Source organism: Danio rerio, chromosome 5, assembly GCF_049306965.1.
Source record: "Danio rerio strain Tuebingen ecotype United States chromosome 5, GRCz12tu, whole genome shotgun sequence".
In the NCBI taxonomy this organism is placed as follows: domain Eukaryota; kingdom Metazoa; phylum Chordata; class Actinopteri; order Cypriniformes; family Danionidae; genus Danio; species Danio rerio.
The window spans coordinates 73,807,501-73,823,586 of record NC_133180.1 but is presented as its reverse complement, the minus strand read 5'-3'; the positions used below and the strand labels follow the sequence as shown (position 1 = coordinate 73,823,586).

General features: G+C 32.3%; 1 protein-coding gene across 3 annotated transcripts in view; it reads left to right on the top strand.

Annotated features, from left to right (window-relative positions):
• The first annotated feature begins 3,665 nt into the window (after positions 1-3,665).
• The window catches only part of eif4e1b (eukaryotic translation initiation factor 4E family member 1B), a 109,564-nt gene continuing 97,143 nt past the window's right edge, over positions 3,666-16,086 (top strand). Inside the window, 7 exon segments of one of the 3 annotated variants that reach the window (NM_131454.1) lie at positions 3,666-3,749; positions 3,964-4,055; positions 4,154-4,249; positions 8,419-8,482; positions 9,415-9,528; positions 11,635-11,774; positions 14,866-15,213. In NM_131454.1, the coding sequence (NP_571529.1) occupies positions 3,726-3,749; positions 3,964-4,055; positions 4,154-4,249; positions 8,419-8,482; positions 9,415-9,528; positions 11,635-11,774; positions 14,866-14,980 (645 nt within the window). In that variant the 5' untranslated portion in view covers positions 3,666-3,725 and the 3' untranslated portion in view covers positions 14,981-15,213. 3 annotated transcript variants of the gene reach the window in all.

Sequence of the window (16,086 nt, the reverse complement as noted above, 5' to 3'; positions counted from 1 at the left end):
CTGATTTTAATGCTTATAATGTTTACTTATTAATATAAAGAAACTATTTTATAAGTTAATAACTTATAATGCTGAATCTAATTCTTATTTTATGCTTGTTTAATAACATAAAGCATAATTGATTTTAAAACGCTAGCAAAAAAAGGTATTCCTACTTTCTAGTCCAACTACCCAAAGATTCTTAAATCAAGAAGCATTTTCTTGACAAGTAAACAATGTTTTTATTTTTTAGAAATAATGAGTCAAAATTAAGTGAGTTTTTCCTTAAACAAGTCAAATAATCTGACAGTGGGGAAAGAAAAAAATCTTGCTTATATTTAAAAAATATTATTTTACTTACCCCAGTGGTAGAATTCTTTTCTTTTTTCTTTTCTTTTTTTTCTTTTATTTAATTTTATTTATTTTATTATTTATTTGCTTATTTTCATATTTATTTTTAATTTTGTTTATTATTTATTTATTTTTACTTTTTATTTTATAATTTAATAATATTAGTTTATTTATTTAACTATTCGTTTACTTGTTAGAAATTATTTATTATTATTTTTTATTTAATTATAAAATTATTTTTATTTATTTTATTTTATAATGTTTTGCTTATTTTTATTTGTATTTAATGTTTTTTCATTTTTAAATGATTTATTAGTTATTTACTTTTTTATTTTATTTTGTTATTTTGTTATTTTATTTTATTTTTAATCTTTTAATTTTAACTATTTAATTATGTTCTTTATTTTTATTTACTTGTTTTATTTATTTAATAATTTATTTAATTTTTATTATTACTTATAATCGTTATTATGTTTATTTTGTTTATTTAATTATTATTTTAATTTATTTGTATAATTTATTTATTTTTAAAAGATTTATTCATTTTTATTCATTTCATTTATTTATTTAATTATTTATTGAAATTTTATTTCATTATTCGATTTTATTGCTTGTTTTAGGGGAAAATTCAGATTTTACAGGTCATAAAAATGCTTTTTGATTAAAAAATCTTTAAATATTTAGACTAAAAAAACAAGACACAAACTGTTTTTTGCACTGAAAGTCTTATTTCATGATAACAAATAAAAAAGCTGGGATCCACACAATTCCTTCATATTGTCCCAACACAAAAGGATTCAGTTAATAGAATAATTTTTAGAATTTAAGTGGATAAAACATAAATAGGAATATTGCTGTTTCAACTCTATTCATTAAGTAGTTTGAACAAGCAACAAGTCATTTTTTAAGTGGAAAAAAATCTTCATTTGTGATGTCATAAAATAGAAAGTTCATCAATTATTTCAACAATCAACTTTCTGTAGGCTCATGTTAACAATGTGCTTTCAATTAATATTAAAATAAAATTCTGTCGCAATTGATTTTCATGCATGGGCTAAATTTCAGGTAATAAAAAGATGACTGAGTGATGAATCATGGGAATAAGTCACTGTCAAATCTGATACTGAAGCAGTTTAAAAAGATAAGGGGCAAAATCTGCAATTTCTTGCTGAGTCAATGTCAGTGGCTGAAGTCCATGATTCTGTCACGATACTAAATACAACCAGAAAATAATATTATATAATTACGACAGGTTATTGACGATGAGGAGCTTAAGTTGTAGACAATAATTGACCAGCAAATGCATAAACACAGAAAACACCAGGTTTTGTAGGCAATCAAAATGTTGCTTAAGGGGGCTAATGATATTGACCTTAAAATGCATTTATTCTAGCCTTAATAAAACAAATAAAACTTTCTCCAGAAGAAAAAATATTATAGGAAATACTCTGCATATTTCGACTTCCACACATTTTAATTTAATTTTACAAGTGCACTGTAAAACCCCAAAAGTTAAGGTAACTCAAACCATTTGACGAAACTGGTTGCAACAAACCATTGGAAATTGACTGGGCTGGCCAATCCTGGAGCACCTTGACCTTCTTTGCTTTCAGGAGCTTTGATGTGGAGGCTGAAGTATGAGAAGGAGCGCTATCCTGCTGAAGAATTTGCCCTCTCCTGTGGTTTGTAATGTAATGGGCAGCACAAATGTCTTGATACCTCAGGCTGTTGATGTTGCCATCCACTCTGCAGATCTCTCGCACGCCACCATACTGAAAGTATCCCCAAACCATGATTTTTCCTTAACCAAACTTGACTGATTTCTGTGAGAATCTTGGCTCCAGGTGGGTTCCAGTGGGTCTTCTGCAATATTTGTGATGATTGGGATGCAGCAGATGATTCATCGGAAAAAATCCACCTTCTGCCACTTTCCCAAATGATCAACTAGAAGTCAAGTTATTATTTGTTGCTCATACACCTGGGATTGATGACAAGACTTTTGTCAGGTAGTGTAAAATCATATTATTTAGCATTAAGTATCATTTTATTAACACAGGCTGTAAATAACAGCTAAGAAAAGCATTTGGAGATCCATCACTGAAGATTATTAAGGGAAAATTAATGATTAGTCTTTAAATCTTCCATTGTAGTTGACATATTAGACCTTTGGTCATTTCCAAAGGGTTTTTGCTTTAGTTTAGCTTCCTTCAGCAAATAATTATTAATTCACATGATGAACTTGCTCTACAGTGATGCTTAAAGTCACTCCAAGTTTACAGAAAAAATGCTGAGCTGTTTTAGCCCAACGTTGATTTATTTAAATTTAATTTAAAACAGCATCTTTTCTGCTGAGATATTATTGTCCTAAAAAAAAAAACGTAAAATAAAAAATCGTATACATACCTTATAGCAGAAAATTTTTGACGGTTTTAAATCCTTGACTTTTCCAAACCACAGTATCCCTTGAAAACGGTAATTGTCCCATATGAGACTGAGAGCTGAATCACATCAAAGTCAGCTCTGAATTTTATTTTACTACATTTTACTACTTTTGCTTTTTTGTTTTTTTTTAACAAATTGTTTGTGCCTTTTTTGGACATTTGAGATTGACTAAGACTTTTTGTTCTTTTTTATATCAATTTTGCTCTGCCATTTTGAAACATTGAGGAGTTAGATTTAATTTCTATATTAGGAAATAAAACCTTTCTTGGTAATCTTTCAGCCTACATTCAGTATGAGTAAAATACTTAAGTTATTTTAAAATCAGATACTTCAATACTGTACTCAAGTCTTATTGAAATCGGTGACTTGTAACTTGTAATGGAGTCATTTTTACAGTAAGGTATCTGTATTTTTACTAAAGTATGGTTTTCAGGTACTCTTTACACCTCTGATCATAATGTAGTCAAATTTGAGTAGCTACTACAATATCTATTATACAGTTTATCAGTTCATTAACCACTACTAGATAGCATTCATAAACAAAGTATTGTAAATTATATAATGCAGTTTATTATATTATGGTTCAAAACTACAAATTAGGCTACTAAAGAATTTTAAGTGGGGGTGCTATTTATTTTCCAATGTTGTACATTTATAAACGAGATTCAATAAAATTCACCTGTTTATTTTGACAGTCTTATTTAAGTTTTGTTGGCGTCCCCTGGTGTTTGGTCTATCCAAGCACAATAATTGAAACTATTATCAATTAAGATGTATTATGTAGACTAAACCAAGGTGTTGCTAATACGTTTCATGTTGTTTTGAAAGTTTAGTAACTAAGTTTGCAATAATTTCAAAGTATAATTAAATAATTTCAAAACGCCGTTATGAAGTAATAAATGAGCGCGGCCACGAGCCTCAATCACTCTCGCGCGCAACAGGATTAACTTAACATGGCGTCGTGTGCTGTACAACTGGTGAGCAATAGTGTCCAAAACGTTACAAAGCTCTCATTTAACCACATACACACGTCAGTCTTTTAATATATGCGCTGTTTTACCTGAGGTAACTCTTAAATACGTTTATGTTCATTTCCTGAAGCGTTTTACGCCATAACAGAGGCGTCAACGCACGATTAGCATTTAAATGATTTGATTTTGTCCTCAAATTCATGTTTTTACGTTTCACCAGATTGATAAAGTACCGAAGAAGAAGGTTGAGAAAAAGAAATTCGAACCAAACATCTTGAAGGAGCCTTGTATGAAGCACCCTTTACAAAACAGGTGAGTTCACGTTTATGTTTGAGCATGTCTTCATTCTCAATATCTGCTCTTTTTAATTTTAGTTCCTCCCCTTAATTTTGTATGTGTACTGTCTGCAGATGGGGACTTTGGTTCTACAAGAATGATAAGAGCAAAATGTGGCAGGACAATCTAAGGCTCATCACCAAATTCGACACGGTCGAGGACTTCTGGGGGTAAGTTATGCTCAAGACCTCTTAAAGGTTGAATGCCTTTAAAATCCAAAATATTCAACGTGATCATTGTATTTGAATGAATACTGAACAGTCTATTGTTTTGTGAAAGGTGGAGTAGAGCATTGAGGTGAAGTTGGCTTTATATTCGCACATTTATTCAAAGACTACTTGTGGCTATATTTTTTTACCATGGTATTTTCAATATATTGAGGTAAATTTAGTTTTATATTCACACATTCAGACTTTCCCCTTAATAATATCATTTCAGAAAAGTATTCTTTGCAAATTCTAAATAGGGAAATCCTATTAGCAGCCAATGACTGTCAAAGTACAACAGTTTTCACTGTGAATTAGAGTTAATGCTGTTTAGAAGTCACTTGCATGCTAATTCCGATTGAATATTCAAAGTAACATTGAAAACAATTCAGGGACTTCTAAATGAACGAATGTGCGAATATAAAACCAACTTTACCTCTATTTTCAATATCCGGCTTAATGTCACGTAAATACGACTCCAATGCAACATTAGAACTGTTTATTTGACTGTGAACAATGTTGTACTTTGATAGCTATTGGCTGCTAATGTGATTTCGCTATTTGGAGTTTGCAAAGAATACCTTTTCTGAAAATGAAATTATTAATGAGGAGGAAGTCAGAATATAAAAATAACTTTACCTCAATCAAATATGCCCCCACCCAAGCCTCATGTGTTAAAGAGATATTAAAGGGAAAGTTCTCAGAGAAATTAAAATGTATTCTGCTTACTCTCCCTCAAGTGCTTCCAAACGTTTATGATCTTCTTTCTTCTGTTAAAGAAGATATTTTGAAGAAAGCGGAAGATGTGTAACTACAAAGTACGGAAAACTAACACTATGGAAGTCAATGGTTACAGGTTTCCAACTTTTTCGAACATGTTCTTTGGTGTTTAATAGAAGGAAACTCATTGAAAAAAAAAATGATTCAAAGATGATTCCTTGGATTTACTTAAACATTTTAAGTTAAGGGCTTGTTTACAATTTATTTGGGCTGAATTTAAACAAACAAATTAAGTTGAATATTACTAAATTTAATTTGTTTAAATTCAACATGAATAAAGAGTTTGCAACAATTTTGCAGAAAGAATTTTTCAAGGTTTAAAAAGAGTAGTGTGAATAAATGAAAACAAGCAATTTTTGTGAGAACAATCACTTTGTTTTTTTGTTTTAAGAAACTTGTCATTTAGCATCTTTGTTTTTATTTATTCCCCTATTGTTCTTATTTTAACATGCAGAAATGCGCTCATTATTGCGATAATTTTAGATTTTCACTTGTTCTACAAGCTAGTGTGTTCATGACTGTACAGATTAAGCAGAATAATAGAATAAGAGAGCATCAGTTTGCAACATCATGCAGCAGAATGAGCTGTTTTTAGCATTTAAAAACTGACTGGAAGTGGAATGAGACCAGAAGTCTTAAACCAAAGATATTTAAATGGCTGTCCCTACTAGTACGTAAAGAATGAGGTGAATATTGTTCAATTGAGAGAGAAAATGCAATCTCACAAAACGTGTGTCACCGTGTGTACAGCTGATTCTTTTTTCCTTTAAAAGAGGAATGTTCAGAACAAATAATCTACCTAATATCCTTTTGTCTTTAATACCGAAGAACATGCAGGGTTCAGCGCTTAGGATGTTTTCTACTGGCCCGATCCGCTTGTTAAGTGGTGACGTGTTGGTGACGTATGTAATACTGTTTAAGGGTCCAAGCCGCCACTCATTTGAGTTGAGAAAAAATTTGTTTATGATCACTTTGTATTCATGTCACACATTAAAGTGAATTTTATTATATATTTTATATAAAGTCATTTTATATAATTTTATATAAAGTCATAGTGTACACTACAATCTCTGGCCTTGCTCCTTTACAAATACCAAAATTAACAATTTATAACAAAATGAATCCTTTTCTGGCCATCGGATATTAGGCATGGACATATACAGTTGAAGTCAGAATTATTAGCCCCCTTTTGAGTTTTTTTATTCTTTTTTAAATATTTCCCAAATAGTTTTTAACAGAGCAAGGAAATTTTCACAGTTTGTCTGATAATATTTTTTCTTCTGGGAAAAGTCTTATTTGTTTTATTTTGACTAGAATAAAAGCAGTTTTGAATTTTTTAAAAACAATTTTTGGGACAAAATTATTAGCCCCTTTAAGCTAATTTTTTTTTCGATAGTGCACAGAACAAACCATCGATATACAATAACTTGCCTAATTACCCTAACCTGCCTAGTTCACCTTATTAACCCAGTTAAGCCTTTAAATGTCACTTTAAGCTGTATAGAAGTGTCTTGAAAAATATCAAGTAAAATATTATTTACTGTCAGCATGGCAAAGATAAAACAAATCAGTTAATAGAAATAAGTTTTTAAAACTATTATGCTTAGAAATGTGCTGAAGTAATCTTCCCTCCACTAAACAGAAATTAGCAAAAAAAATAATAAATAGGGTTGCTAATAATTCAGGGGGGCTAATAATTCTGACTTCAACTGTATATTGCGATCGTGATTTTTGAACGTATTAAAACGTTTTGTACACGTTTATTATGATCATTTCATGAGTCTCCCCATACAGTTAAATAGAGCGCTTGAACACAGAAGCCGCTTCGAGTGTTGTCAAACTTAACAAGCGGATTGAATCAGTGGTTCAGATCGTTACTTGCCCTGCCAAAATTTTCACTGGCCCCACTAAAAAAAAAAAATTATATATATATATATATATATATATATATATATATATATATATATATATATATATATATATATATATATATATTTATATATATTAGTTAATTCTTGGCCACATTTTCAATAATGTGTCAAAAATAATGCCTGTGAATCTAAATATTTAAAAAATGTTAAAATATTTAGCAGTAAAATAAAGCAGTACGGAAAATTTGCAGGTATTTTATTGCAAAACAAAAGGAGGCTGACTTAAAAGTGACTGCAAACAATCATTGTGTTTTACCCATGTAAATATCTGTTTCCACAACGTTAGAAACAGACGTTTTCTTTTAGCCTCATAATTTGATGTTGCCGTCTCTTCACTGTACTGGTTTTTACCAGGTTGTGGGAAAAATAACATGCTCACAACATCCAATCAGATAAAAGAAACCAAAAAGCAATATGGTGTTGATGACTTCATAGAAAAGGTAACATTCAAAGACTTAAAAGCACAAATTGTTTCTCGATTCTAAGACTGTATGCATGTACGGAATTGACAAATACTCGCAGGCAAATTAAAATTTTGTGACAAGGCAGCACGGGTCCGATTGGGCCAGTAACCATTCTGTCTACTGTCCCGAACATCCCTCACGCTAGCCCCGGGCCATCGGGTAGTCCTTATTGGTGAGCCCTGACATGTCATAAATATATATATTTTTCCAAAACATTCAAAGCTGTAACTTTCAAAATATCCATGCCTTTGGCGCCCTCTGTATGTGAAGAGGTTCAACCACGCTTAAATGCATATTAACTGTATTATTTATTTAATACTTTTTAATAATTAATATTAGTATTTATTAATTTAATTTATTATTTATGTATTATTTATTACTCAAAATGAGTTGTTGACATGAATCAGATGTGTTTGTTTGAGTGTCCACTGATCTAATATGTGTCTTGTGCTTACCTACAGTAATACCAGACAAGTTTCATTAAAATAAATAAATCATGTTTGTTTATTAAGTGGATAATACATGAATTCAACATTTAAATGAAATAAGTGCTGGGACTGCATTTCACATTTAAATTACTTTAAAGATGATTCTTTCTCAATATTGCACCGTTTCTAGGGCTGCAACTTCTAATCGAATTATTCAATTTTATCTAGTACAAAAAAAACAATAAAATTAGAAGAAATCAGCGCTTTGTTTTAAAAATAAATGCATTTTATGCATTAGTTTTTGTCTGTATAACATTAGCTATACAGTGTGGGTATCTGTGATTGGCTTTTATACAATTTTTACTGCTCTGTTGCATTTCGCTCAGAAGATAATCAAAGAAAATGGAAAAAAAACCTGTATCTGATTAATCGATCAATTACAGTGGTAGATTTATTGATTATAAAATAATCCGTATCTGCAGCTCTTAAACATTTCACAATGTGTTATTTTAATTTCCTTATTGTTTCAGGTTGTATAACAACATACAGCTGCCAAGCAAACTGTCCTCTGGCTGTGACTACTCCATGTTCAAGGTGAACTTTCTGCTCGCTTTTCTTTTGTTCCCCATTGTGCATTACTGCACTGTTGACTAAAACATTGTTCACTGTTTAAAACATGAGTTTCTCAATTGAGTTAAAGGGATAGTTCACCCAAAAATGAAAATGTACTCACTATGTACTCTCCCTCAAGTAGCTTTAAATGTTTCTTTCATTGAACACAAGAAGATATTATGAAGAATGTTGAAAACCATTGACTTGAATAGTAGGGAAAACAAATACGATGGTACCCAGTGGTTACAGGTTTTCCAGCATTTTTAAAAATATCATCCTTTGTGTACTCATTCATTCGTTCATTTTCTTGTCGGTTTAGTCCCTTTATTAATCCCGGGACGCCACAGCGGAATGAACCGCCAGCAATTTTTTAGGCAGCGGATGGGAAACCCATCTCTGGGAAACATCCACACACACACATTCACACACACACTCATGCACTACAGACAATTTTAGCCTACCCAATTCACCTGTACCGCATGTCTTTGGACTGTGGGGGAAACCAGAGCACCCGGAGGAAACCCACGTGAAGGCAGGGAGAACATGCAAACTCCACACAGAAATGCCAACTGAACCGAGGTTCGAACCAGCAACCTTTTTGCTGTGAGGCAACAGCACTACCTACTGCGCCACTGCCTCGCCCTCCTTTGTGTTCTGCAGAACAAAAACTCAAACAGGTCTGGAACACGTGAAGGCTTGGTAAATGATGACAGACCTTTCAGTTTTGGGTGAAATATTCCTTAAAGTTAATATGCTGGAGCTGTGTTTAAATGGATGAATCGTCTTTGTGATCAGAGTTGCATTTACTCAATCATTTGATTTAAGCTATGAATAATTATTATAACAGTTAAGCAGTGACATTTTATCTATTATAATTTTCTTTTAATAAAAGCATTTTCTTTGTTGCTTTGCAGGATGGCATAGAGCCCATGTGGGAAGACCGGAGTAATAAATGTGGCGGCCGCTGGTTAATTACTTTAGCCAAGCAACATAGGCACACTGAACTTGACCATTTCTGGCTGGAAACGGTCAGAGAAAACAAGATTTTTATTTAAAATATAGACTTTAGATTGAATTGTTTTGTTTGAATTATTTGAATATCTCATAAATCAAAATGTTCTGTAAGATTCTAAATGATATTATCTTATACGTGTGTATGAATATTAATCAAATTATTATAAGGGGTGGGAATAAACCCTTGGTGGAGTCTATTTATTTACTTGTGTAAATGTGTGGAAATTTATATTTTATTTTTTAAATTTTAATGATATCGATTGAAATGAAAACGTTCATATGATTTATTTACAATATAGTTTGTAAAGTAATATCTCCTGTCTTTAGTAGATGTATTATATGAGAGACTTGCTTTGTTTACCAAATAAGTGGATCTAATTGGATTTGCATTGTAAACATTAAATAAGTTAAAAAGGTATTATTTTTTATTTATATATCAAGTCTTTCGTTACGATACTCCCAAAATCATTCCACATAATTCCACAAATTTTATCAAAATTCTCTACAGAAATAGCAAAAAATGTTTGCAGATTCTGTCTGGCCCTAGGAATCACCCAATGATATGATATTATGATTCTTGTGTCACAATATAATATTGCACTTTTAGAAATATTGCAATATGCTGTTATTTATATTGCCAGTTATTACTTTTTTTTTTTACTCCAAATTATGCCCCTCCAACTAAACAGAAATAATGCTCAGTTTATCTTTATTAGTATCTATTTATATTTTATATTGTACAAAATGGGAAGCAGACAAAATGAACAAAACTTTAATGAAAATCTGTCAAAGTGCCACCATCCATATTTGACCAATTTACTGCATGCAATAGATGTTCCATTGTTTGACATTCGAAAAATTAATGTGTATATCGTTAATCGAAAGCGTGAAAATTTCTCACAATATGGAAGCGCTTCATAGGATTTCTGTAGGAAATCAATACGAATCTTCTGTCCATATATCTTGTATCACCTGCTATTAATATACCATTGTTTTGATACCTTTTTATACCTTTTTGTTGTACGTGTAAGCACATACATTTATTTATTTACACACTTGTAATTTTTATCATTATTTCTTTGCATTAACGTTACAATTTTTTAATAATTTTGTATGTTTTGTTTTCATTGCATGTTAAAAATGCTAAAAATGAATGGACAAAAAAAATACTGCATGCTGACCCAACTTGCCTTCTAGTGGGCTCGAAAGGAATTCATTATATTATTTAACCAAACAGTATAACGAAATTTAGCCAATTTATCTATATGGGCATCCATGTATTGATATAGAATTGCAATAGAAAATATGCAATGCTATGCCTTATATAAAACACCCCTAATGTTTATTACTGTATGTTCAGGAAGCTGCTTCAGTCAAAGATATAAATTATTCCAAAACTTTAAAGGAAATCTGTCATAAAGTGCATCTTTCCATGGTGCTGTCATCTATATTTGACTAATTTACTGCATGCTGACCCAACTCCACTTCTAGTGGACTGGAAATTAGTTCATTACATTATTTAATCTAATAGTATTATAAAATTTTGCCAATGTATCCAAATGGGCATCCATGTACTGTATTGCTATGGAAAATATTGCAATACTATGCTTTTATCAACAGTTGAAGTCAAAATTAACCACCCTCTTGCGGATTTAATTTTTTAAATATCTCTCAAATTATGTTTAACAGAGCAAGGAGTTTTTCACAGTGTTTGCTATACGTTTTCTTCTAGAGAATTGTCTGATTTCTGCTAGAATAAAAGCAGTTTTTTTTGAATGGTTTACAGAACAAACTCGTTATACAATGACTTGCCTAATTACCCTAACTTGCCCAGTTAACCTAGTTAAGCCTTTAAATTGCTGAATACCAGTATCTTGGAAAATATCTAGTGAAATATTATGTACTGTCATCATGACTAAGATAAAAGAAATGAGTCATTAAAACTGTAATGTTTAGAAATGTGTTAAAAAAATCTTCTCCGTTAAACAGAAATTGTGGGAAAAAAAAAACACCAGAGGACTCATTATTCAGGAGGTCTAATAATTCAGAATTTAACTTTATATTTAAACATTTAAACTAAATCAATTAAATGTGTTGCTGAACATTTATTCCTATGGCAGTTGCTGTGTCTTATTGGTGAGGGCTTCAGCTCCTTTAGTCGGGATATCTGTGGAAGTGTAATCAACATCCGTGCCAAAGGGGACAAAATTGCTCTCTGGACATCCAATGCTGAGAACTGTGAGACGGTCACATATATAGGGTAAGCATGCTTTTAAATCCATGCTTTTTATGGCCAATATTTTAACTTTTGCCTTTTTTTTTCACCTTTTTTGGGATAGGATAGTGGAGGACAGACAGAAAAGTAAAGTAAACAACCCGAGGAATTGATCTCGGGTTGCCGTGAGCATGTCGGCACACTTAACCACTAGGCTATTGGTGCCAACATTTTTGCACAGTTAAAGAGAGAGTTCATCCAAAAATGAAAATTAAGTCATTATTTGCTCACTCTTTACTTGTTTTAAACCTTCTTGTTAACACTAAAGAAGATATTTTGAAAAACATCAAACCATTGACTTTCCAAAGTATTTTTCCTACTATGGATGTAAGTGGATGCAGGTTTTTGGCTTTCTTCAAAAAAAAAATCATCATGTTCAGTTTGCGTTAACTATCCTTTAAGTTAAACTAAACGCTGATTATATATTTTTTATAAATGCTTTGCTGAACTTCACATTCTGTATGTTTTATTTATTAACAATACAGTGAAGTTGGCGCAATAGCCTAGTGGTTAATGCGCCGACATATGGTGCAGTAGCACATCAGGGTGTCCCGAGTTCGAATCCTGGCTTGAGGACCTTTCCCTACCCTACCCCCCTTTCTCTCTCCAACTTCGCTCAATACTCTTAATACTGTCCTATTTAAAAAAAAGGCCAAGAATAAATCTTAAAAATAAAAAATTACAAAACAGTACAGGTGAAAAAATATATATATTTTTTTTAATTGCATATCTATACATTACAATTTAAAATGTAATGAAATCATGTAACACTATTGATGATTTATTAGCATCATAACCTAAATCTTAAGTGTCACATGATCCTGTAGTAATCATTGTTAAAGTTGCATAAAACAAACTAGTAGGCCTGTCACAATAATCAATTTATGGACATGACCTCAATCGTTTTTGGTGATGCAATATTTATATCGATATCACCTATACATAACCAATTCTAGCAACACTTTAGATGATTGTGCAACATCTCTATCTCTATAGGAGGCATCAGTGTATGGTTAAAAAACACTGAAGTATTTACTATAAATGACTATAGTATATTTTCATGTGGGTGTCTGACAGCTAATAATAGATCTGGTAGCAGATATCGCAGCCTCTGTTACTTTTTACCTTGCCTTTTTTTCTTAACATTTATTACTGTTTATTTAGGATATGCGTTTTCTCATTCTGATTCCAATGCCTAAACTGTTCAAATGACTATAATTAAATAAGATATCCTTAAGAATAAAATATAATGTGTGCTCTGGAAGAGTGTACTTGCATTTGTGATGATATTATATTGTTATTCTGGTATTATATAATGGCATAAAATGGTCTTAAAATGACAATAATGTAATTTATTGGAGTATAAATTGGTGCAATATATCATACAACAAAAAATAGATATTGTAACAGGCCTACATGCTATCCTTTTAAATGTCTTTATTTTATGAACAGTTGACTCTTTGCTTACAGTAGGTTTATTTAACTGATTCTTTATTCGGATTATATTACACTGTCCTTTCATGGAACCTCATGAAATTAAAGAGGAACTAGTGTCAGTGTCTCATCTTAAAAACAATATGTGCATAAGGCCCATTTTGACACTTTTTATATACGCTACACACACGCATGCTTGCATATGGCTCTTCTTTGCTTTAATGAAAGTGATGTCCATTAGCTCCTTTACAATACCCATAAAAGAGAGCCAGATGTAAACATTTGACCACTCATGGTGCTGTAAACATTAATGATCATGGAAAAGGAATTTGTGCCTAGCAACCTAATGAAGCTAATCATCCTTCCTATTAGACGGATGGGGAACAGTCTGTAGTCCTCTGCTAGTAGGACGTACAATAGACTGAACCCAAGCAGTAAACCCATTTTGCACAAGCGCTACATCATTTTAATTTTTTTTGGCTTCAGTCAGAATGGATGGCGTGTTATGGTAGCCTCATGCACGTCATGATTTTGCTAAGTACGATGCGAACCTGTGTTAACATCTTTGTTGATCCTGGAACATTATTTTTGTTGGAAAATGTAATCCTGTTCCCTACCGATAAACCCAACCATAACTGTAAATTATACCCAAATCCAAAGGGTAATACCTTTATTATATACATATAATATATATAACATATATAATATACCTTTATTCAAATTGGTAGATTGGACTGTTGTTCCAGGATCAACATAGACGATCCTACTTGGTGAAATCAGGTTGGCGGCCATACATACTGACAATTATTGGGACATATTGGAACATATCAATTACTGACAATTCCTTTTTTCAATACATGTAAATTGTACTGCTTGTTATAAATAATGTATCTGTGCAATTCAGTATCTTGTAAAAAATCATTTGCCCTTAGAATCTTTAATCCAATATCATGACCTTCTCTCACCCCACGAAACGACTTCTCTTCAGGTCACATGGAATGCCTTTAGGGAGGAGCTATCAGTTCTTCAGGGTGGAGCTATTTGCTCGGCTTTCATCCATTTGTCAATCTTAACAATGATTGAATGTTAATTAACAATTCAATCGCTTTCCAAAGGACAAAGTCATGCACCCCCCGCCCAATTTCAGGACTGTTTCAAGTGGTTGTACAGTGTGTTATGATAGAGGGAAAAAAGGACAATCTTAACTTCCTATTCATAGTGACTTTTTAATGCATTTAAATACCCATATAGTGGATAAAGACCCATTTAAACACCAGGCATAAATGCTAATGTGACTCCATTGTCCACACTCCATTTTCCACACCTTACTGCAATACCAGGTGTGAAGTGTGACCCGGGCCTTACGCTGTAAAAAAACTCTGGGTTCCACACAATTGATTAATGTTGGGACAACATGAAGAAATCAAGTTAACTTTTGTTCGATCCACCTAAATCTGTCAAGAGTTCAAGAATTCTCAAAAACTCAAGAATTGTGTTGTTTTGGCTTATTTTAAATAAGTTGTTTGAACAAACAGCCAGCATTTTTTTTTTTTTTTTTTGAGTGTAGGTGTTTTAGTGACATTCACTTTTCCCCAAAAAACTTGCCTGCTTATTCACTTCTCTTGTATTGCTTCCCTTTCAGTCGAAAGTATAAGGAAAGTCTGGGACTCCCGCAGAAACTTGTGATTGGATATCAAGCCCATGCAGACACCGCAACTAAGAGCAACTCCATAACCAAAAACAAGTTTGTTGTTTAAAAGTGGGCTTTAGTTGGATTGATGGAGAAGCGTCGATTGTTGTATTGGTCAAAGAGTCATCATCTTGTATTGATTTTTTTTTGTTGTTGCATTCACCTCTGGCTGTAACTTAATTCAACTTGAAAATATGCAAGACTTTGTGAACGTCGGACCTCTTTGAGTTGTGAATTTTGTGGTATTTGTGTCAAAGATGCCAAGACCTTTTTTCTTCAAATTAAAACATGATCTACTTTAGCACGTGCTTCTATGGCTGCATGCGATTGTGGAGAGAAAATATTTCAGTTTCTAGAAAATGTAGCTGTAATGTACATTAGTGGCTAAATGAATGTTCAGCGCAGCCTAGGAAAATGTATACCCTTGCTATTTATTCAGACAACCGTTGTTATATTGACATGGGTTTTCAAAGCATACTAGGGTTGTCGCAATACTGGAATTCGATACCAACTGTTACAGAAATTTTAAAAACGTCCAACAAACTAACATTTGATCACTGATTTGCCATTGTGTTCCTGTACTCAACAAAAATCACTGTGATTGGCCGTGAAGGTCATCAGTTCACCGAAATGACCGCTGTTTACTGAGTGTAAACACAGATACAGGGACATTGAAACCTTTTAAAGTCATGAAGATGAGTTGATTCATCAGCGGATCACTCTTATGTCAGCTTTTAGACAAACCAGATGATCAACGTGACTTTGAAATGCTCCAGTGTCCCTGTATCGGTGTTCACACCATAAACAGCGGTGAGTTCGGTGAATTGATGACCTTCACCGCCAACCTCAGTCATTTCTGTTGAGCATGTGAACACAATAGCAAATCAAGCGGTGTTTGAGCGAGTTCAACAGCGCTCAAATGTTAGCAGGAAATGGATGTCTTTTAAAATTTCAGTATTAATTGGTACCGAATTCCAGTATCAAGACATATTGCATGCTTTATTATAATATAGGAAGCGTGCTTATTTAGGCATGCACAAAAGAATGGCTGGTAATCATATATAAGGGAGAAACAGTGAAATGATAATTATTATATTAACCACTTGTATTTAGGTCCCTGTGCACTTTATTTTTGTGAATATATTCTTTTTTTGTGCGTTTCTTTGCATAGCA